Below are 18,247 nucleotides of genomic sequence, written 5' to 3'. Positions count from 1 at the left end.
TCCCTGGCCCACCCATCAGCGCCCAGAGGGCGACTCCCAGTTCTCACTCACGCAGCAGCAGGGGCAAGGAAAGACGTCCCAACAAATGTCCAAACATGACTGCCAACTTCCCAGGCGGTGACGGAGAAACAGAGGCAGACTCGGGGTGGGGAGGGGATTTGGGCAGAGTTTCATGGGAAATGCAAGCAAAGATCTACCGTCCACAAGGCCCATGTCTCGGAACAGAAAGAACAAACAGTGAGTGAAGCTGGACACATCGTTTTATGGACAAACAGGCAGCGGTACAAGCGCAGTGACTTCCATAGATACCTGCAGCAAATCCCCTTAAAAATGTGAGTAAAAACTAGCTCTCTGCGCAAAGGGCCTTGTCCTCCCCTAAAAGCTTTAAGGTCCTGAGAGCGCACTCTTAGCCAGATGCTCTTGGGGCCTCCCGGGCAGGATGGGGCGCCTTGGGACCAGGCGACAGCCTTCCCGTCTCCCCAGAGAGCCAGGGTGACTTGAAGGTCATCTGTTGCCCAGGACCTGGGAGAGATTAGACAGTTTCTTCCCAAGACGCGGTCTTCATGTCGGGCTGCTGGCGGAGAGTCCCCCCGCCTTCCTGGTAGAGGCCCAGAGGGAGGAAGCTACGCTAGTATGGGGACGGAGAGAGCTCTGGGTATGGTCATAAAACACACCTGGCGACCTGCAGAACGCCGTGAAGCCAGCGTATCAGAGTCACCTGCGGGGAAGCAATCTCGCATTCCAGAACCCACAGGCAAGCCTTTTACTGGAAGGGAGATCATCACTTAGCACCAATCGCACTCTGGTAGCCCTCCCTCTTCTGGGAGGCCCCGGCCGCACCCCACGCACCGCACAGTGCCCATGTCGAACGGCACAGTGGGCCAACGGCTGCGTGGCACAGGACAGCGACACTCTCACCCAGACCGCCAGGGTCACCCAGCTGGGGGAGCGCGGGCGGCCTCTCAGTCTCCTCCCAGGGCCGGCCCTGGCCAGCCAGGCCCCGCGGGCTTCATTCAAAGCGACGCAGGTGGTTGTACAGTGACTGGACGTAGGTGAAGACACACATGGGGTCCGGCCTGTGGCCCATCACCATCATGTCCTCCACCTCGATGAGCCGCTCGCAGTTGGCCAGGTTCCTGAAACACAGAAGCCCTGTCAGGGCAAGGGTCCCGGCCACCCGCCGGCCCCGCAGCCCTGCCGACAGAATGCCCCCCACCCCGCCCCGGGCCTTCCCAGGACCCGGGAGACCCCAGGGTCCCTCCCTCCAAGGCAGCACTGCCTAGACCCCGCATCCAGGAGCCACCGAGTCAATCCAGGTTCTCACGTCACCAGACTGCCTTGATGCACACTTCGGTGAAATTAACGTTCCCTCGGAAATTTCACTAAACGCACTTATAAGTTTGAATCTGAATTCTATTAGCAGTCTTTTAACACTTGTCTGAGACCCACGCTGGGAGACACGGCCCACGCCCGCGAACGTGCCCACGGTTTCACAAAGGTGCCCTCTGCCCCCGAGATTTCCCCCAGATGCTGGTTTCTCACCCTCCTCCACCCTGCTTAACTCAGGCACCCTGTTTCACCACCTGCTGGCTGACGGGTCCCAAGGCCAAGGCCAGGAAGTGGCCTACGACCCCCTCAGGGCCTCCAGGCCCCCGGGACCACACACACTCAGGAACACTGGTCTAGCCTTGGGGCCCGGTGTAGAGGGGAAGCTGGGAGTTCTCTGGGCTGGAAAGAGAGGGGTCTCCCCGCTGTCCCCAGCCCCCGGGGCAGCACCCACAGTGACAGGGGTCAGCGCCAGTCTTCAGACTGTTGGTCCCTCCAACTGCTACCCATGCTGCCCAGGGCACAGGAATCATGGCACTGACTGGGCTCAAACGCCCACACCTGGTGCTGTCAGCATCCGTCCCTCTGTGGTGAGGCGGGGTTCATGGTCCCGAGGTCCCCGCCTCCTCCCCCGTGAACAAGTACATGACTGTCAGGGTTCACGACCTGGCCCCTTCTTTACTGACTTGGGGTAAGAAAGACACTTCCCTTCTCCCAGGCTCCGACCACCCTGCACCAGGCAGCGGGGCTCTCTGTGCCCCCAAACAGCATGGTTAATTAACACCAGCGGTACTTGTCATTTCTGTCATGGCGCTCAATTTAAGGAGCATGCACATGGACGGGACAGCTGGTTAGAATTTGGACTCTGAGCAGCTGGGTTTGGAGGCTGGCTCTGCAACTCGTGCCCCCATCCCATGCTGGTACCCCGGGGCCAGCGGGCCAGTGCTGGTGCCTCCCATGGCCCTTCCCTGGTCCCACGCCCGGGACTGGGATACAAGCTCGGGGCCCTGCCCTGCATGCTGGCCGGACACCAGCCTCCTCTCAGAACCCAAAGATCAGAGTGAAACACAGACATCTGTCCTGGGGCCCACTGCCGCCTCCCCCTTGGTTTGGAGTGGGTCCCTGTGAGGGAACCCAGTGGTTTCATGAGGTGATGGGGGGCTTGGTCCCGGGCAGGGCTCCATGGTGTCCCTGGCGGGCCAGGTCGGAGCTCCGTGTCAGTGAAGTGTGAGCTCTGACCAAGGGCAGGCCTGTGGGGAAGGGTTTGCTTTGCTGGTGGGGAAGCATTGCGAACCCAAGGCCTTCCCACCTCGGCACGTCTGCCGGGCCATCCCCCAGACACGGGGTCCACAGCCCCCAAGTTAGATGAGAGCCATCTTGAAATCCTGACTGTCAGCCTGGAAAGAGAACAGAGTGCCAGCCCCCAAGCACTGGGGACAGGAAAGCAGCTCTTTCTGCGGTGGCCCTACTCGGCTGGCCCTCTCTGCCCCAAGGCCAGGAAAGTTCCCCTCACACGTAGGCTTTTTCGCCTCTGCGTCCTTCCTACCTATCCGTCCCACACGTGCATTCTCAGCCTGACTTTCCCCCACATCTCCTGCCAGAAGAGAACCTTCCGAGAACCTCCCTATCGTGTCTTTCTACAAGACTAAACAGCTCGAAGGGCACCAGGGACCATGTCTGCGTTGCTTCTAACGTCCTCCGTGCCTTCTTACCAGAGGGCGCCCAGAACGGCGGCGTGTTCCAGCCCGTGCAGGGAGAGAGTGCTGACCCCCGTCTGCACTCCCGAGGCTCCCACCACGGGCTACACTGCCCAGACAGCAGGGCTTCCCCATCAGGGTGGTGGTGAGGATGGGGATGAAGGCCTCCCCGGCCTTCGACGGGAAGCCATGGGCAAGGTCCCGGCTCCCCTGCCAACCACCAGGGCCCCAGGCCCCACCCCACCAGCCACAATGGTCACATAGAGTCTCCTAGGAGCTGAATGAAATTTCAGAATCAGAATATGGTAAGAGGAAATGATGATCGGTACTGATTTTTACAAAAATACATGAGTCTCAAAATACTCGAGGCCCCCCTGGCTCTTTCTGAAGAGCTGAGGCCCAATGGACACATCCATAAACCGCTCTCGTAAAAGGCGACACCAGCTCGCCGCAAGAACTCAGACACCGTAGACGCGTCCAAAGGATGAAGGACGACCATTTTCTAATGAGTTCCCGAGGCCGCACTCTGCCTGGGGCTGGTTCCGACTCTGCCAGTCCAGCTCTACCCAGATCCTCCATCAGCACGGGCTGGCCCAGGAGGGACGTGGAGGAGGGGCACGGGGTTATTTTTACTTAAGGCTTCTCTAGATGCAGATGCCCAGCGCGGGCGACCGCCTCCCAACTGGCTTTGGAGACACACGGTAACCGGAGAGAAGGACACGTTCCCCACAGGGCACGTGGGAGCCGCGGCCACGCACCCGGCCCTGGGCCTGCCCTGATCCACGGCTGGGGGGGGCTGGTGTGCAGAGGGGGCCCCGGGTGGGGGTGGGGTGCAGAGGGCACCCCCCACCGTGCCCCCACCCACCGCAGCCACCTCCAAAAAAGGGCTGGCGTTCCCGCCTTCCAAGCCCCAGAGGCCTGTCCAACAAGGGAGCTCGCGCTGCTGTCAACACGGAATTGCTGGCATATGAGGCCGCAGGAGTCTCTGGGCCGTCGGTCCCCTACTGGGACGAGGGGCAGCACCAACCCTGGCCCCACACAGGTTCCCGAGCCTCCACTGTGCCTCTCTGGCCCTTGCTTATGGAAGGGTCTGGAAACGCTCCCCGACGGGAGGTGCCCCCGCGTCCGAGGAGCCCGTGTACCCTCCATCGCACCCCACCCGCTCCTGGCCAGCCTGCTGCCCACAGAACCAGGTGACCCAAACTGCACCTGTGAGGTCACCTCCCACAGGACCCCCAGCGGAGACCCCTTCCCAGGCCCTGAACAAGCTGCACCCCCACCCCTCAAGGCCGCAGAAGAGCCCAACAAGCCCCCTACCCCCGGCCACCAAGAGCTCAAGGCCACAGGCCGACCATCCTCCCCTCCCCCGTCACAAGCAGGCTCAGGCCGCAGGGAGGCAAGGCCAGGCTGCGGCCCCTCCACCCGCTCTGGGGAGGAGGAGTGAAGAACCCGGAGCGAACGGCATTTCACCCCCAGGCTGGGAGTAGAGGAAAAGTGTGTCCAAGTCTAGAGGCTCCAGGAGCCCACGCCTCCTGCGGGGAGAGCGCAGCCTCCGATTGCTCCGGCTCTGGCTGCGGGGTTTGGGGTGGGTGAGGGGGGCTGCATTCCCAGTGGCCCAGGGCCCCTCTCCCCATTCCGCCCAGCCTGGCCCAGGGCACGGCCCCCTGGTCTTGATGAAAGAGAACCCCGGGGGCCGCATGCGCCCCACACGCCCCGAGTCTGCACTTTGAGGGCCACCATTCCTGGGCTCCCACCAGCGAGGCGCCCTCCCCAACACCGGCCGGCCCCCTTGGCTCTGCTTCCCGCCGTCTGGGTCCGGTTGCATAACACACTCCCTCCAGAGCTGCCTCTGTAATTAGGATGACAGCTACACCAAACAGCCAAGAAAGGGAAGGTTCTGGAAGGATACACGGAGTTCTTGGGACCCCGAGTCCAAGCATGTCACCCGAGACCACACTACAGGGCAGTACCAACATTCCGACAGCTCTGCCACGAAGCTGGTAGCTGCCGTCTCCATCATGCCCCCCGAGCAGGAGCTGCCGGCAGCCCCGGAGAGCTCCAGCCCCTCAGCTCTGGCGGGACCCATGGACCCGTCCCTGGCCAGGTCCAGGGTCCAGGCCTGGCGTGAGGCCTAACCCTGCTCAGGGCACTGGGAACACGCAGGCTGCTGGGGCCTGATGTAAGCAGGCACAGAGGCTGCCCCGCGAGAGAGAAACGTGCCCTCCAGGAAACTTGGCTTTGCGGGGGGGCTTCTTTCCCTCCGACCTTCTGCCCCTTAATTCCTAGAAACTGAGCATCTGGTAGCCCTAAACATCCTCCACTGTCCCCAGGCTGCCCCACCCTCTGCCCCCTGATGGTGTCCAGCCAAAGGAGGCCCCAATGTGCGGACAGAGCCCTTTCCCCCAGCCCCTGCCCCCCGGCCACTGGGAGCGGGTGCATCTACTACTCTGTCCCTGCAGCCGCTCTGCAGCCCCCCGAGAACACAGGCAGACCAGCCCAGGGAATTGCCTGCACCCCCACTGGAGCCCTGACGCCCCACGTGCCACCTCGAGTCAACCACCACGTCCCAGACAGGAATCCCAGACGGGACACCCCAGACTCTGCCCCACCCAGCCTCCTAGCAGAGAGTGGGTCTCCGGGAAGTAGACAATTTCGTATCAGATGCCAGGACAGCATTAGAGAAGCATGATCGACTTGTCAGAGAAGCTCTTAAGATGTCTCCCAGGCAGACCTTCGATCTCCTGCTCGCCCCAAAGCAACGGAATCTCCCCGCCCACCCCGAAAGAACAGGTGGGGTGCCCTGGGAGACCCCACCCCGCGGCCCCCAGGCCACACGGCAGGGCCAGGCACCCAGCAGGAAGGGCAGGTGCGACGAGCCAAGCGGCAGCTCCACAACGAATCGGGGCGACCCCCCAGACTAGCGTCTCCCGGGTGGTGCAGGAGGTGAGCAGAGCGGAGGGCCTCGCACCCAGCCTGCCTGCGGCACCCCCACCCCAGGGCCGACGCCCGCTCGGGACCCGCCATGCTCACTCAGCCATGGTAAAGGCCAGCTCAAAGTTCTTCTGCCGCTGCGCCGGGCTCAGGGCGCCGTAGTCAAAGGCGTCAGGGAAGAAGGAGTGCACCAGGGCGCAGAAGGCCATCCCGTCGCTCCAGCTGGAGGAGAAGTTCTGCAGGTCCACATGCTTCCAGGCGGCCAGGGGTCAACACAGGGAGGTGAGTGGGCGCACGGCTCCCCCACAGGCTGCCCCTCCCAGCGCCCACCAGGTCAGCAAGAAGTCACAGCCACCAGACCCCAGCCGGTCAGGTGCACAGGTCCAGCCTCAGGAGCCCCAGGGTTTCTGAGCACGTGCTGTGGGCGGCCAGCAACCCCCGGAGAAGGCCAGGACTCCAGCCCACCCCTGTGCCCCGGCCCCAGAGGCACCCTGGCCCCTGGGGAAGCCGGGACTCCAGCCCACCCCCACGCCCTGGCCCCCGAGGGGACCCCGGGCTGGGGCGGAACCCAGCTCACCTGGTAGCCAAGCGTCTTCTTGCGACACCACTCCAGCAGGAGCTGCTTGATGCTGCTGGCGCTGGCCACCCCGAAGCTCTGGGACCGCTTCAGCTTGGCCCGTGCCTCGCCTTTGCTCCTGTGCGAAGGGTGCAGCCTGCAGGGGGGCCCTCCTCCTCCTCCCCCCAGGCCCGGGGCTCCCCGGTGATCCCACGCCCCCAGGAGCATGTCCCCGCCGGCTCTGCTCCCCCAGGGAGAACCTCCCTTGACAATGTCCGCAGGTCGGTCCTCCCTCCAGCCCCCAAGTTCCTGTCTATACCCCAGCCTGGAAATCAGGACCCCCGAGCCCTCAAGGCCTAAGGCCGCTGTCCGCAGCTCCCCCTTCCCTTCATCCCAGCCACCCTGAGGCCACACTCACTGACAGGGTTCCTTCCTAACCAGAGAGGGGTCCTCATCTGTACCCCAAGAACACTCCCTAGCAGCCGAGACCGGGCTGTCTGCCTCCGCCTCCGTCCCTGGTGGGAGGCCGCCGGGACGGGAGGGGCGTCCTCACCACACAGGCCTGGCCCCACCCTGCACACGGCAGGTCAGGCTGACTGCTGGATACCTTCGCAAACACCAGCTCTGTCTCTGCGAGGGACAGGGTGCCCGCCACCGTTCCCCTGGGAATCCCTGTCGTGCCCAGAAACCAAGGGAGGGTGACAGAGGGCCGCCTGGGGCACCCCCAGAATGGGCAGGAGAGGGGCTCTCGTCACGGGAACAGGGCTGGGCCCCACTCTGGGTCAGGTGTCCGTACTTGCCCGCGGTGTCCTGCTCCCACTTCTCAAACAAGGCCTTCCGGGCCTGCGCCCCCGACGTGCGGGGCAGCGTCTGCGACCTCACCAGCTCCCTGCGCCGGGCCTGGGCCGTGGCTGGCGGCGGGGGGGATGGGGGCGACCGGGGCGGCGTTGCCAGGGGTGGGCTGAGGAGAGAACCACGTGTCAGGAACACCAGGCCCCCACGGCCTCAGCCCCCCACCCTCACCCCACAAGTGACAGTGACGGCGGCAGGGGAAGCAGCAGGGACAGAGGAAGCCCCGCAGGCTCCAGGCCCACCCTGCCGAGCTGGTTGGGATCCAGCCTCTGTCCAAGCCGCACACCCAAGAGAGCAGCCCCCTCAGCAGGTGCCAGGTCCTGGGGCGGGCAGGGCGGGGGTACCCCAGACCAGCCCCACGGGGCCCAGCCCGCCTACCACTAGATAAGACCCTCTTTGTTTCCTCCTCAACCGTGTGCCAGAAAGTCACAATTTCCCTTTATGATTACAAGAAAAGCTGAGCCCCACCGCCCCCATCCAAGCTCCAGTGTCCGTCTAGCTGGCCTGGGGGAGCCAGGAGGAGGCCTGCACCCGGGGCGGTGGGGGGGCCCACACACCTGCCGCAGCCCAGGGGCCTCTCCAGGTGCCTCCTCCATCCCGAGCAGGTGGCGGGAACCACCCAGCGGAGATAGCCTGGCCAGCGGGGTGCAGACTGCCTCCCTCCCTCCATGCTCTGTGGGCCTGAGATGACCCTCCCAGGCTCGCCAGGCCCTGATCTGAGGCGTCCACATAGAAACAGCCGCCGCCACGTTTCTCCAAGCAAGACTGTGCAGGGTGCAGGGGGAGAGCTGCCCCGCCTCCCCGGCTGCCCTGGCTCTGGACCCTGGCTCGCCGTGGGGGCGGGGACGAGACCCACCTGTCGCCGTCCCTGCCTGTCAGTGCTGCCGCACAGCCGGCACCAGACCGCGGGACACAAGGGCTCTTCTCTGCTGGACGGGGAGAGAAGACAAGTAGGCCTGGGTGCAGGGCGGTCCCACCGCCGGCCCCTCCCGGCCCCAGCATCGCTCCCCGGACAGGAAGTTGCCCCAGGCTCCCGGCCCCACCTCGGCCAGCAGTTGAGGGACAGGAAGCTGGGAACGTAAAGCAAGGACACAAAAGGGCTGGTACAGGTCCCCAGCCTGCATTTGAGGGCCCAGGCCTCCCGGGCCGCTGCATCTGCAGCAGACACTTCATTCCCAAACCCTCATTCTGGAAGCCCTGCCCCGGGACCACCACCGACAGCCTGACCACAGGCCAGACCCGGGGAAGCATGCCAGACTGTGCAGGGGTGCAAACCACCTTCTCCCCGCAGCTCCGCCTGATGACAGCCATGGGGCGTGCCTCAGTCAGACAGGGATGGGCCGCATGGAAGGGCCAGGGGAGGGGGTCGTGGTGGGGGCCGGGGTGGGGCTGCAGTGCCGCCCCAGCTTTTCTGGGTCTCTTGACAAGCTCCCACCTCTGCGCCCTGCCCGCCCTCCACCTTGGGGTGGGGTCTGCCCCCAGGCCCTGCTCTCTTGCTCCTACCACTGGGACCGGGAGTCCAGGCCATGGTGGGCTCACTGGGGCTCAGGCTGGGCACCCCCAGGACGGCAGCAGACGTGGGTGAGAGAGCTGTGGCCGAGGTCTCCCCGGAGAACCTCTCCGAGACCCGCGTGACGGCTGTGACGGGCTGGTGGGGCAGCCGCAACGAGAGGCTCACGGGACGCGGCTTCGGAGGCTCTGGAGCCGGGAAGGTTTGGGCAGTTTCCGGGAGTCCTTCACCCAGACCTGGAACATGTGACCATGGGGGCAGGGGGCAGGTCAGCCAGGCATCCAAGCCGACTCAGACGCCCCAGGAGCACTCTAGCCTCCCTGCACCTCCCCTCTCACCTCCTCCGGGAAGGCCTCCCTGACCTCCCTCTTCTGCAGACACCTCAAAGCTCCAACCAGACTTTATGTCTGTTCCAAACTGCCCTCAGAGTCAGCTCAGTAAGCATGAGCAGCCCGTCAGCCACTGCACTGCTCGCCGCTTGGACGAGCGCTCAGCCCCAGCCGCACTCCTCGGGAAACAGGGAGCTCAACACCTCCCGAGAGCGCCCGTTTCCCTCTGTGTTTAGAAAGCTCTGCTTCACCCTGAGCAAAGCCGCCCCCTGACAGTCTCTCTAGCTGCTGGGGTCCGGGTTCAGGTCCCCTCCCAGCCAAGCGCTGGCGGGGCACAAAGGCAACCCACGCCCCCGCCCCCCCCACCGTCCAGTGCCGTTGCCCCTACCTCCCCCTGGCTGGTGCCCGTTCTCGATGACGTCCGAGGCTTTCCGCGCCTCTGGTTCGCCGGCTTCGTCCTGGTGGTCCAGGCTCTGCAGAGACACACGCCCAAGGAAGCCCCATCAGGCAGGGCCCGCTGCCCCCCCGCAGACCACTATCTAAAGGGCCCCCTCATTCTGGGGCCAAACAACCCACACGTTTGAGAGGCAGCCCCCAGAAGATACCGCAGTGGTCCCAGGTCCCACGGCAGGCTGGAGTACACCCAGCCCCCGCCACGGAACCCCTGGGGTCCAGCCAGGCAGACGTGCCCAGAGTGCCAGGGACAAAAGGTAAGGAGCCATGTATAAGGTGACCCGGCATTCTCCAGACCACTCCCCAGGCCCCGAGAGCCAGCACCCCATGCCGGGCAGGCCCGTTCGTGCTAGCCGGACCTGCCAGCCAAGGGCTGCCAAAACCAGAAGCACAAGGTCCTCTGGGCCAACGTCGGGCACAGGACACCGAGGACTTTCATTAGACCCAGAGCTATGACATGCCCAGGTGCCCGGAGCGGGGGGACTGCCTGGTTCCTCGGGGCCCCTTCTTCCCTCCACACAGCAGCAGAGCCGACCCCAAAAGCCCCTGGGGGCCTGGTGTCCCAGCCGCGCCACCGACCGCCATGCTGCTCGACTCAGATCAGCCCCTTCAGGTCTCCGTTTCCCTGCTGGAGGCGGAGGCAGCTCCACGAGTCCCCTCTGAGCGTCCCACAGGCGTCAGGACCTTTTTCTGGGCCTGGTGCTTAAACCAACGTGCTTCTGCCTCCCACAGGCATGCTAGCCTGTTCGACAGAACCCAGGGGCTCAGAGAAGGGGCTGTCCTCGGTCACACGTGAGGACCCCCTGACATCTGTGGCTGGAGGAACATTCTCCTCCACCGGGACCCTGCCCTTCTCACAGGGAGGGTCACGTGGAGGCCCAGACCCGGGGGTAGCCTGGCAGGAAGGGGATCCAGGCCGACCACTACCAGGCCTCTCCTCAGGGGCCACACTGGGCACCTGGAGAGGCTGACCGTCCCCTTCCCCGACACTTCCAGGCTGTCTCATGGTCTGCAAGGTTCCCAGACGACTAACAAAGCCCATCCCGGGCCCCAGACTCAGCTGCTCCCACAGCGAGGGCTAGTGGCGGCCACTCTGTCAGTCGGGGTCGGGCGGGTGGGGGACCCAGGACCTGGAGCACACACCACCAAGCCAGCCTGACAGTCATGCCTCCGGCAAACTTCCTCCAGCCCAGTGGGCCTGGGAGGCCTTCCCAAGCCAAGTCTGGAGTAAGCCCAGCAGACGAGGAGGGGAGGCCATTCCCGGCGGAGCGACTCATGTCTGCAGAAACAGGCTTCCACGTACAGAGCACTCCGATCCAGCAGCAGGAGACACACCGCGCAGCCCCTGGTGCTGGCCCCGAGGGAGGGGACACAGGCCCAGGCTGCAAAGGCAGGACCAGAGCTTTGGGGGGAGGGAGAGAAGGTGGAGGATGGGGAGGGACGAGGCCTCTTCAGAGCTTGGGCTTTGGATCCTAGTGGAGAGTGTCCAGGAGGAAGAGGGGAGTGTCGGTGGGAACGGAAGGATCTGGGTCTGGGGTACATGGAGTGTAAGGTGAGCCTGGGGCAGCGGGGACACGAGGTCAGGAGACGGCTTGGTGTCTGTGCCCGCAGCTGAAGAGGAAGGATGGAGGACCAGGTGGAGCAGGAGTCCTGCCTCCCCAGCACAGCGGAGGAACAGACGCCCGGGGCGTATGGGGCCTGGGGTGGAGAGAAGCAGCATCTCAGAGGGGAGTAGCCAGACAGGCAGGGGGAGGTGGGAGCATAGGAACCAAGGAGGCAGGTGTGCCACAGCACCCATGGGTGGTCTGGGGTCAAGGAGAAGGTGGCAATGAGCTCTAGACCCTTCATGCTGGGTTCACGGAAGAAGAGCTTGCTGGTGAGCTCAGGGACTGAATCGGGCTGGTGGGGAGAGAAGCCGGTGGAAATGCTGGTTGTGCCAGAAGACAGAGCAGTTACAGGGGCTCTTCCAGGTGGATGCGGTGGGACAGGGGACCCTCTGCAGGTGGGGTCCGCAGAAGTGAGAAAGGCCAGAATTCGGGTGACCCCTCAGCTCCTGACTCAGGAGGGCGGGGGAAGGATCAGGCCCCCTTGCGGGTGCAGTGCAAAAGGCGGGGGGCACTTGGGAGCACCCGCAGAGGCACCTGTGGGTTGATCTGAAGCCAACTCAGCAGGGGGAGGAGAAACAACCCGTCCACCCTGAACCCCAGCCCCCACCTGTCAGCAGGGCCAACTCCGCTCCGGGGTCTCCATGTCCCCCCACCCACCCTACTCTGGTCCAACCGGTGCCACAGGTCCAGGTAGGAGCCTGGAGGGACAGGCTGATGGTGAAACCATTTCTTAGGAATGTGGGTCTTTATGGGGGGGCCCCCAGACGCCTGTTCCTGCACGTCGCAGGTCCCCCACCCCTGTGAAGCCCCAGGGAACCGGCCGCCACCACCAGACAGGAAACGAGCTCTGGACCAGCCAGATTCCCATCAAGGGGTCTCAGCCAGACTGCAGCCAGGGTGGGGGCCGAGCCCAGACCCCCCGGGTCCCCTGCCCCTCCCTCGAGGAAAGGGCTGTGCTCTACCCATGTCCCAGGCCAACGGACTCCTCGGAGCCCACCCTCCACCCCATCGTCACATGACCCAGAAGCCTAAATCCCGTCCTACTATAGGCAGCGGCGGACCCAAGGTTTGGGACCCAGGTCTCCCAACCCAACCCAAGACTGGCCACAAAGTGCTCCAGCCTTCCAGAAAACAGAGGACAGCTCAGCATGAACTTATCCCCTGAGCCTGGGGCAGGATGGACCCCTGGCCCCCACTGGACCTTAGTCTAATTAGGGAGAGGAGACGGGGGTAATGATGGAGTAAGCTCCCCAGCAGGACCTCTGTGCACCGAGCCTCAAACCAAGGAGCTGGGCTGGAGCGAGCCCTTGCCGGGGTCCCCAAGCACACCCTGGGGCCTCCAGCTGGCTCTCCCAGCATCGGGGTCAGCCTGCCTCAGCCCCATGGGGAGCCCTGGGGACAGGAACTGGTCCTGCGGAGTTCCCCACCTGGGCTCTGTGTGACGGGGACGGAGGCCCCTGTCTGGGAGTCCAGGGCTGAGGACATTCACGGGGGCAGGGCCGCAGGGCAAGTGATTTCAGGGTCTCTGGGGACAGTCCTCTCCCTGGGAAGTTTGGAAACACTTTTAGGAGGGTGGGCACATTTTGGGTGTTCTCCTTTCTGCCTGACCCTCCACACCCTTAGCCCGCATGCAGCCCTGGAGTGACCAGCGCGCCCCCCCTCTAGGACTGCTGCTCCCCCCTCCTTCCCCCACACTCGGTTCTCAAGACTCCGTCCCAATGCGGGCCTCCCGAAAGCAGCGACCTCTGCTATCACACAGGCGTCTGGAAGAGGAAGGCAGATAAGGGAGTCTGGTTTCTCTCGTAGGCGGGCCTGGACCGGAGCTCCCGGCAGCTGTCCCTGAGGGCCTCTCCCGCCACCACCTCGAGAGAACGCCGTGGCTCCGGCTCGGCCCGGGACCCTTCCAGGGAACAACTCCGGCCTGGCCTCAGGCGGCTGCCATCCACCACAGGCCCCTGCCGGCGGATGTCGCTGTTGAAGAACCCAGTCCACCCAGCACAAGGGGCCCACCCAACCTGCCCAGCCCCATCCCCCTTGGTTTAGATACAGAAAAAGGCCTCAGAGTGGATGTGACCAGAGCAGCTCCCATCTGCTCCAGGGACTGGGGCCTCCTATGGGAAGTCCACCCTGGTTGCTCCCACGCATGTCCGGCCCTCTCCCTCCTCTCAGACCTTCCCTGGCTACAGCTCTGTCCTCTCACTACCTAGCAAGGCCAAAGTGTGTGCACTGGGAAGTAGATTAACCCACTCTTCCCCCATTAGGTTCAGGGTCCATTTCTACGCTAAGTAGGACCCACCTCCAACACCTACAAACCCCCAGTTTGAAACAGCAGAAAGCAAAAGGCTCTCCAAATCTGGCTGATTACAGAGGGGTGGGGTAACCCGTAACCCTCCCCTCTTGACACGGGGTGTGAGAGACAAGGGGCAGCCCCGTGCCCAGCCTGAAGCCGACTCCCCGTGCAGGACGGGGCACGCTGTGCGGGCCAGAGCTGCTCATTCCCCTATATGAGCGCACATGAACGTGCACGCGGCTCCGCACAGCCCCTTTTGCTGCCAGCAACGGGTCCGCGCTCGTCAGCAGTGGGGACCAGCGCTTCTGAAGCCAGGCAAGGGGGAGCTGCGCCCCCCGATGGAACCCCCCCCCGTCCTCCACCCAGTGATGTTCGTCTTTCTGAGGCCTGCAACCCCCGTTCCAGCTGGGTGTCCGTCCCCATCCCTGAAGAGCCACAGCGGCCCTGCTGGCCCGTGACCCCAGCCTTGAGATTTCGGGGGCCCTGGCATCTCCTGCTCATCACCCAGGGCTCCTGCCTCACCTTCTCCTTCTGCCCTGCAGCCCTCCCCCGCTGCCACCTTCAACGGCCAACTCTGGCCTGGTGTCTCCCTGATGTCCACCCTCGACTGCCCTTGGCACCCCAGATCTGTGGCTCCACCTACTCTGGGACAGTGTCCCCTAGATGTCCCCCAGACCCGCCCATGCAGCATGACCCCAGCAGAGCTGTGACCCAGCAGCTCCCCGGGCAGGCTCCTGTCTGTGCCCAAACGCCACCTCACCATGCGGACTCCCCCTTTCAGACCTTGCCCCAAGGCAGCCCCTGGTCCCCATGCCCCTAGCCCTGCCCCCGTTCAGGCTGTCTTCTCTCCTGGGGCTGTCCCACCTTAACCCACCCTGTCTCCAGCCGCCCTCCACCCTGCCATCCGTCCTTGCAGGAGCTTGCAGATGGCTAGTGGGAAGACCCTGTCCCTCTCTGCCCGGCACCCCTCACCCACCACCCCCATATCCAAGAGGACCAGCTCACCTCTGGCCGATTCCCACTGAGGCAGATGACTGGAGAGCCCCCTGACATGTGTATGAGCAAGCATGTGCACATGCACGCTCATCTACGCATGACGCAGACATTATTTTTCTGAAACCTCGGGCAGCTGCTTCCATTGAGTGTGTGTCAGAACACAACTTCAAAAACGGCCGATGACACAGTTTATTAAGCACGTGCGAGCTCACAGTGGTGACTGTATGCCATGGATGTATCGTGTTTTGTGCTCATGGGACAGAATTAACTGTATCTGTACTTGCAGACACTTTGCACAGATCACTGGCCCGCCTGGGGGCTCTGCCACTCCCCATGGTTGAGGAAGGTCTTGCCCCCAGGGACAAAGCCTAGTTCCCTTAGCCAGCACCCAGAGGGCCCTCACAATTCACCCTCCCCCTCTCACTCCCATCAGGCTCCCCTCTGGCCAGGCAGTGCCTTTGGGTTTGCCAAGCCTGCGTGCACAGCCCTGTCCCACCTCCACCTGCCTGAGCAGCGGCAATCCCTGGGCCTCTGTCAGGCACACGGGCTTCCCGGGATACCCACTGGGCAGGCACATGGCTCTGGCTGCCCGTACACGGTTGGCACTGCGCCATCTGGGGCCATCTCCCACCCAGCTGGGACGTCCTGGGGCAAGCGCTGAGCTGATCCCCCTCCCTCTGGCCCCTGGGCGGCAACCCAGCCCACACAGGAGATTGACTGCATGAGGGATTGAGCCAAGGAGGGGCAGCAGGTGCAAAGAGCTCAGACCCAGACCCTGGAAACCCAATCCCAGAGCACATGCCTGAGCAGAGTGGAAAATCCCACCTAAGGGCCACTGCACACAGCATGGAAACATTCTAACCTGCCTCTCCTGGAGGCCCCGTGCTGAGGCCCCGTGCTCAGAGAAGTGACTGGTCCACACACACACACACACCCCATGAACTCCCTGCTGGTCACTGACCCCGCGAAGCTAGAGACTGCTCAAGGCTGGTTTCCCCGGATCCCTTAACCCCCTACCAGTTCCCAAATGAGATGACCCCAGCCACATCGTGTCCTCCTCGCCTCCGGCTCACACACACAAGGGGCCTGAGTTCTCAGTCTGGGTTAATTAATAACGTGAGCCGTCAGGCCTCAGTGAGCGGCAACGCGGGGGGCCGTGAATGGAGGTGGGGGTTGCTGACCATTCGGATACGCCCGCGGCGAGCAGGCGATGTGGAAATGGTCGGGGGCCCTAACTCAGCGCCTAAGCCCTTAGCGTCACGGGACAAAGGGGAGAGGGAGACCAAATTCTGGGCAAACCAGGGCCTGGTTCCAAAGAAAGGAGGGGGCCCGAGACAGGTGCAGCAAGCAGGCTTCTCCGACCCTCTCCCACAGCGGAGCGCTGGCCAGACCCCCACACCGAGTCCCAGCCGCCTGCGGCCCGCGGCCCCCAACCCAGCAGACGCGTGCGGGCGGGCGTACGCACTGGCGGCGGAGGGGCGGCCCCGGGGCGCGCAGCCCCACGCCCTCGGCGCCCACGCACCGGCGCTCCCCGAGCCTCACCTGGCTGCGGCCGGACAGCGAGAAGGTGGCGTGGCTGGCGAAGCGCGCGGTGCCCAGGCGGGGCGCGCGGCCGGGGACCCCGGGCGGAGGGCTGGGCGTGCCCGGAGTGCCGGCCGCGGGGGACGGGCCGGTCCCCAGAGCCTCCACCTGCCGCGTCAGGCGCTCGAGCTGCGCCTGCAGCCGCTGGTTATCTCGCTGCAGGTCGGCCACGGTGCGCGCTAGCGGGCCGGCTAGGCGCAGCGCCTCGGCCACGCGCCGCTCCACGCCGCGCTGCAGCCCCTGCATGTCCTCGTGCAGCGCGCGCACCGCGCTCTCCAGCGCCGCCTCGTAGCGGCCCAGCGCCTCCCGCACCGTGCGCGCCTCCTCGGCCTCGGGTCCCGGCTCCATGGCCGAGCGGAACGCACGGGGCGAGCGCGGGCCTGGCGGGGAGACGCCGAGATCCTCCGCCGCTGCGGGCTGCGACTGGCCGCCCCCGGGCCGGGCTCGCCGGAGGGGCGGTGGGAGGGCGGGCGGAGGGCGGAGGGCGGAGGGCGGAGGGCGGGGCGGGCCCGCGAGCCCCAGCACTGGGCGCCGAGCGGGGGCGGGGCCTTGGGGGCGGGCCCCGGGCGCACGGGGCGGGGCGGGGGGTCGCGGAGGCGCGGATCCAGGCCCTCCCCGCGCCGCAGTCCCGAGAGGCTAGGGGGTTGCTGGGGGGCGCTCCGGTTCAAGACCATCCCCCGGCGACCCCGGAGGAGCGGCGTGCGGCCTGGGCGAGGGGCGGCCGCCCCACCGGAAGAAGGCCTCGACCCCCAAGTGGACTTTACCCTGGGGACCACAGACGCGGGTTCTGCGTTCCCTTCGGGCTCTCACCCGCCGGGCCTGGTCCCGCTGGGGGTGGGGACTCCCCCGCTGCTCAGAGAGATCTGAGGGCAGCAGGAGCCTCCAGAACCGCCATCCCGACCCTCGCCCTGTCCGGGTCCCTGCCCTCTCTAGGCTGTGACAGGCTCTCCCAGGCACAGACTCACCTGACGGAGCTCCGCCTGCCATCTCATGCACCTGTTGTTAAGACCGGGAGCTGGAGACCCGCGAGAGGTCCCCTCCCAGCCCCACTCTGTGTGGCTCCGTCTTTGTGTCCTCCTGGCCTCCGGTCAGAAGGGGCTCCAGGCTCCCCAAGGGGCCCCTAGTGGGGGATCCTAGTAGGGGATCCAGGAGGTGCTGAGGTCTGGCAGAGAAGAAAGGGAGCACCTAGGGTGAATCTCCAGATCCCGGATGAGCAAGTTTTGGACTAGTGGGCCCTGTCTCTCCATCAGTCTCAGTTAGGGCCTCTACCCACAGGCCAGGGTTCCCAGCACTGTTCCCTCTCAACACTGCTTTCCTGCCTGAACCCAGACATTCCTCCCTTCCACCTCCCCCACCGGACAAGCCTCCCGAGAGAGGGAAGAATGCAGACAGCTGTTGCTTCAGGAAGACCAGACTGATGATGGGCAAAGATACTCCGAGTTCCTGTGTCATTGTCATCTGCTTTAAAACAAAAACGGGGCGGAGGGCGCCTGGGGGGCTTAGTGGGTTCAGCCTCTGCCTTCGGCTCAGGTCATGATCTCAGGGTCCTGGGATCGAGCCCTGCGTCAGGCTCTCTGCTCAACAGGGAGTCTGCTTCCCCCTCTCTCTCTGCCTGCCTCTCTGCCTACTTGTGATCTCTGTCTCTCTGTCAAATAAATAAATAAATAAAATCTTTTTTAAAAATAATAAAATAAAAATGGGAACATCCCATTCTTTTCCCAAAAACCTTTGGGAACCTTTCCTGACTAGCCTTCTCCTTACTAGGCCAGGCCCACCCGAAGGAGGCTCAGTGGCTGGGCGAGCTCAGCTTGTTGCCTCAGGAGCAAGAGGTCTGAAGGGCTTGTGCCTGTCATGTCAGGCTTCCCGGACTGTGGATCAGCCTGGCAGATGCTGAGCCGAACTCGGATACCCCCCGACACCCCGCCCTTGCTCCCCTCCACCATGGGGACCGGAAGGAATGCTGGGTTACCTAATCCAAGGAGCCTTCCAGCAATTATTTCATGAGAAAGTCAAGTGCCAAAAGGCGTGCACGTTTCGTGTGTGTGTGTGTGTGTGTGTGAGAGAGAGAGAGAGAGAGAGAGAGAAATCGAGCGTGTGTTCCAAGTAGCTGTCTGCACTG

General features: G+C 64.3%; 1 protein-coding gene across 3 annotated transcripts; it reads right to left on the bottom strand.

Moving 5' to 3' along the window:
- Positions 1–242: 242 nt before the first annotated feature.
- On the bottom strand, positions 243–17,422 carry SMTNL2 (smoothelin like 2). 3 transcript variants are annotated; one of them, XM_013060282.2, is made up of 8 exons: positions 17,094–17,422; positions 9,590–9,674; positions 8,866–9,108; positions 8,219–8,291; positions 7,307–7,471; positions 6,532–6,649; positions 6,054–6,205; positions 243–1,136 (listed from the first exon to the last, which is right to left on the bottom strand). In XM_013060282.2, the coding sequence occupies exons 1-8, from the start codon at positions 17,118–17,120 to the stop codon at positions 1,010–1,012; spliced, it is 990 nt and encodes a 329-aa protein (XP_012915736.1). In that variant the 5' UTR covers positions 17,121–17,422; the 3' UTR covers positions 243–1,009. The 3 variants fall into 3 exon arrangements, with proteins under 3 accessions (XP_012915736.1, XP_012915737.1, XP_012915735.1); XM_013060283.2 differs by lacking the exon at positions 17,094–17,422 and adding an exon at positions 16,090–16,587; XM_013060281.2 differs by lacking the exon at positions 17,094–17,422 and adding an exon at positions 16,090–16,587 and having other exon boundaries at positions 8,219–8,288.
- Positions 17,423–18,247: the final 825 nt, after the last annotated feature.

Source organism: Mustela putorius, unplaced genomic scaffold, assembly GCF_011764305.1.
Source record: "Mustela putorius furo isolate JIRA1106 unplaced genomic scaffold, ASM1176430v1.1 tig00000695_pilon_pilon_pilon, whole genome shotgun sequence".
In the NCBI taxonomy this organism is placed as follows: domain Eukaryota; kingdom Metazoa; phylum Chordata; class Mammalia; order Carnivora; family Mustelidae; genus Mustela; species Mustela putorius.
Note: the sequence above shows the minus strand (reverse complement) of the source record. Positions and strands in the feature narration are given on the sequence as shown.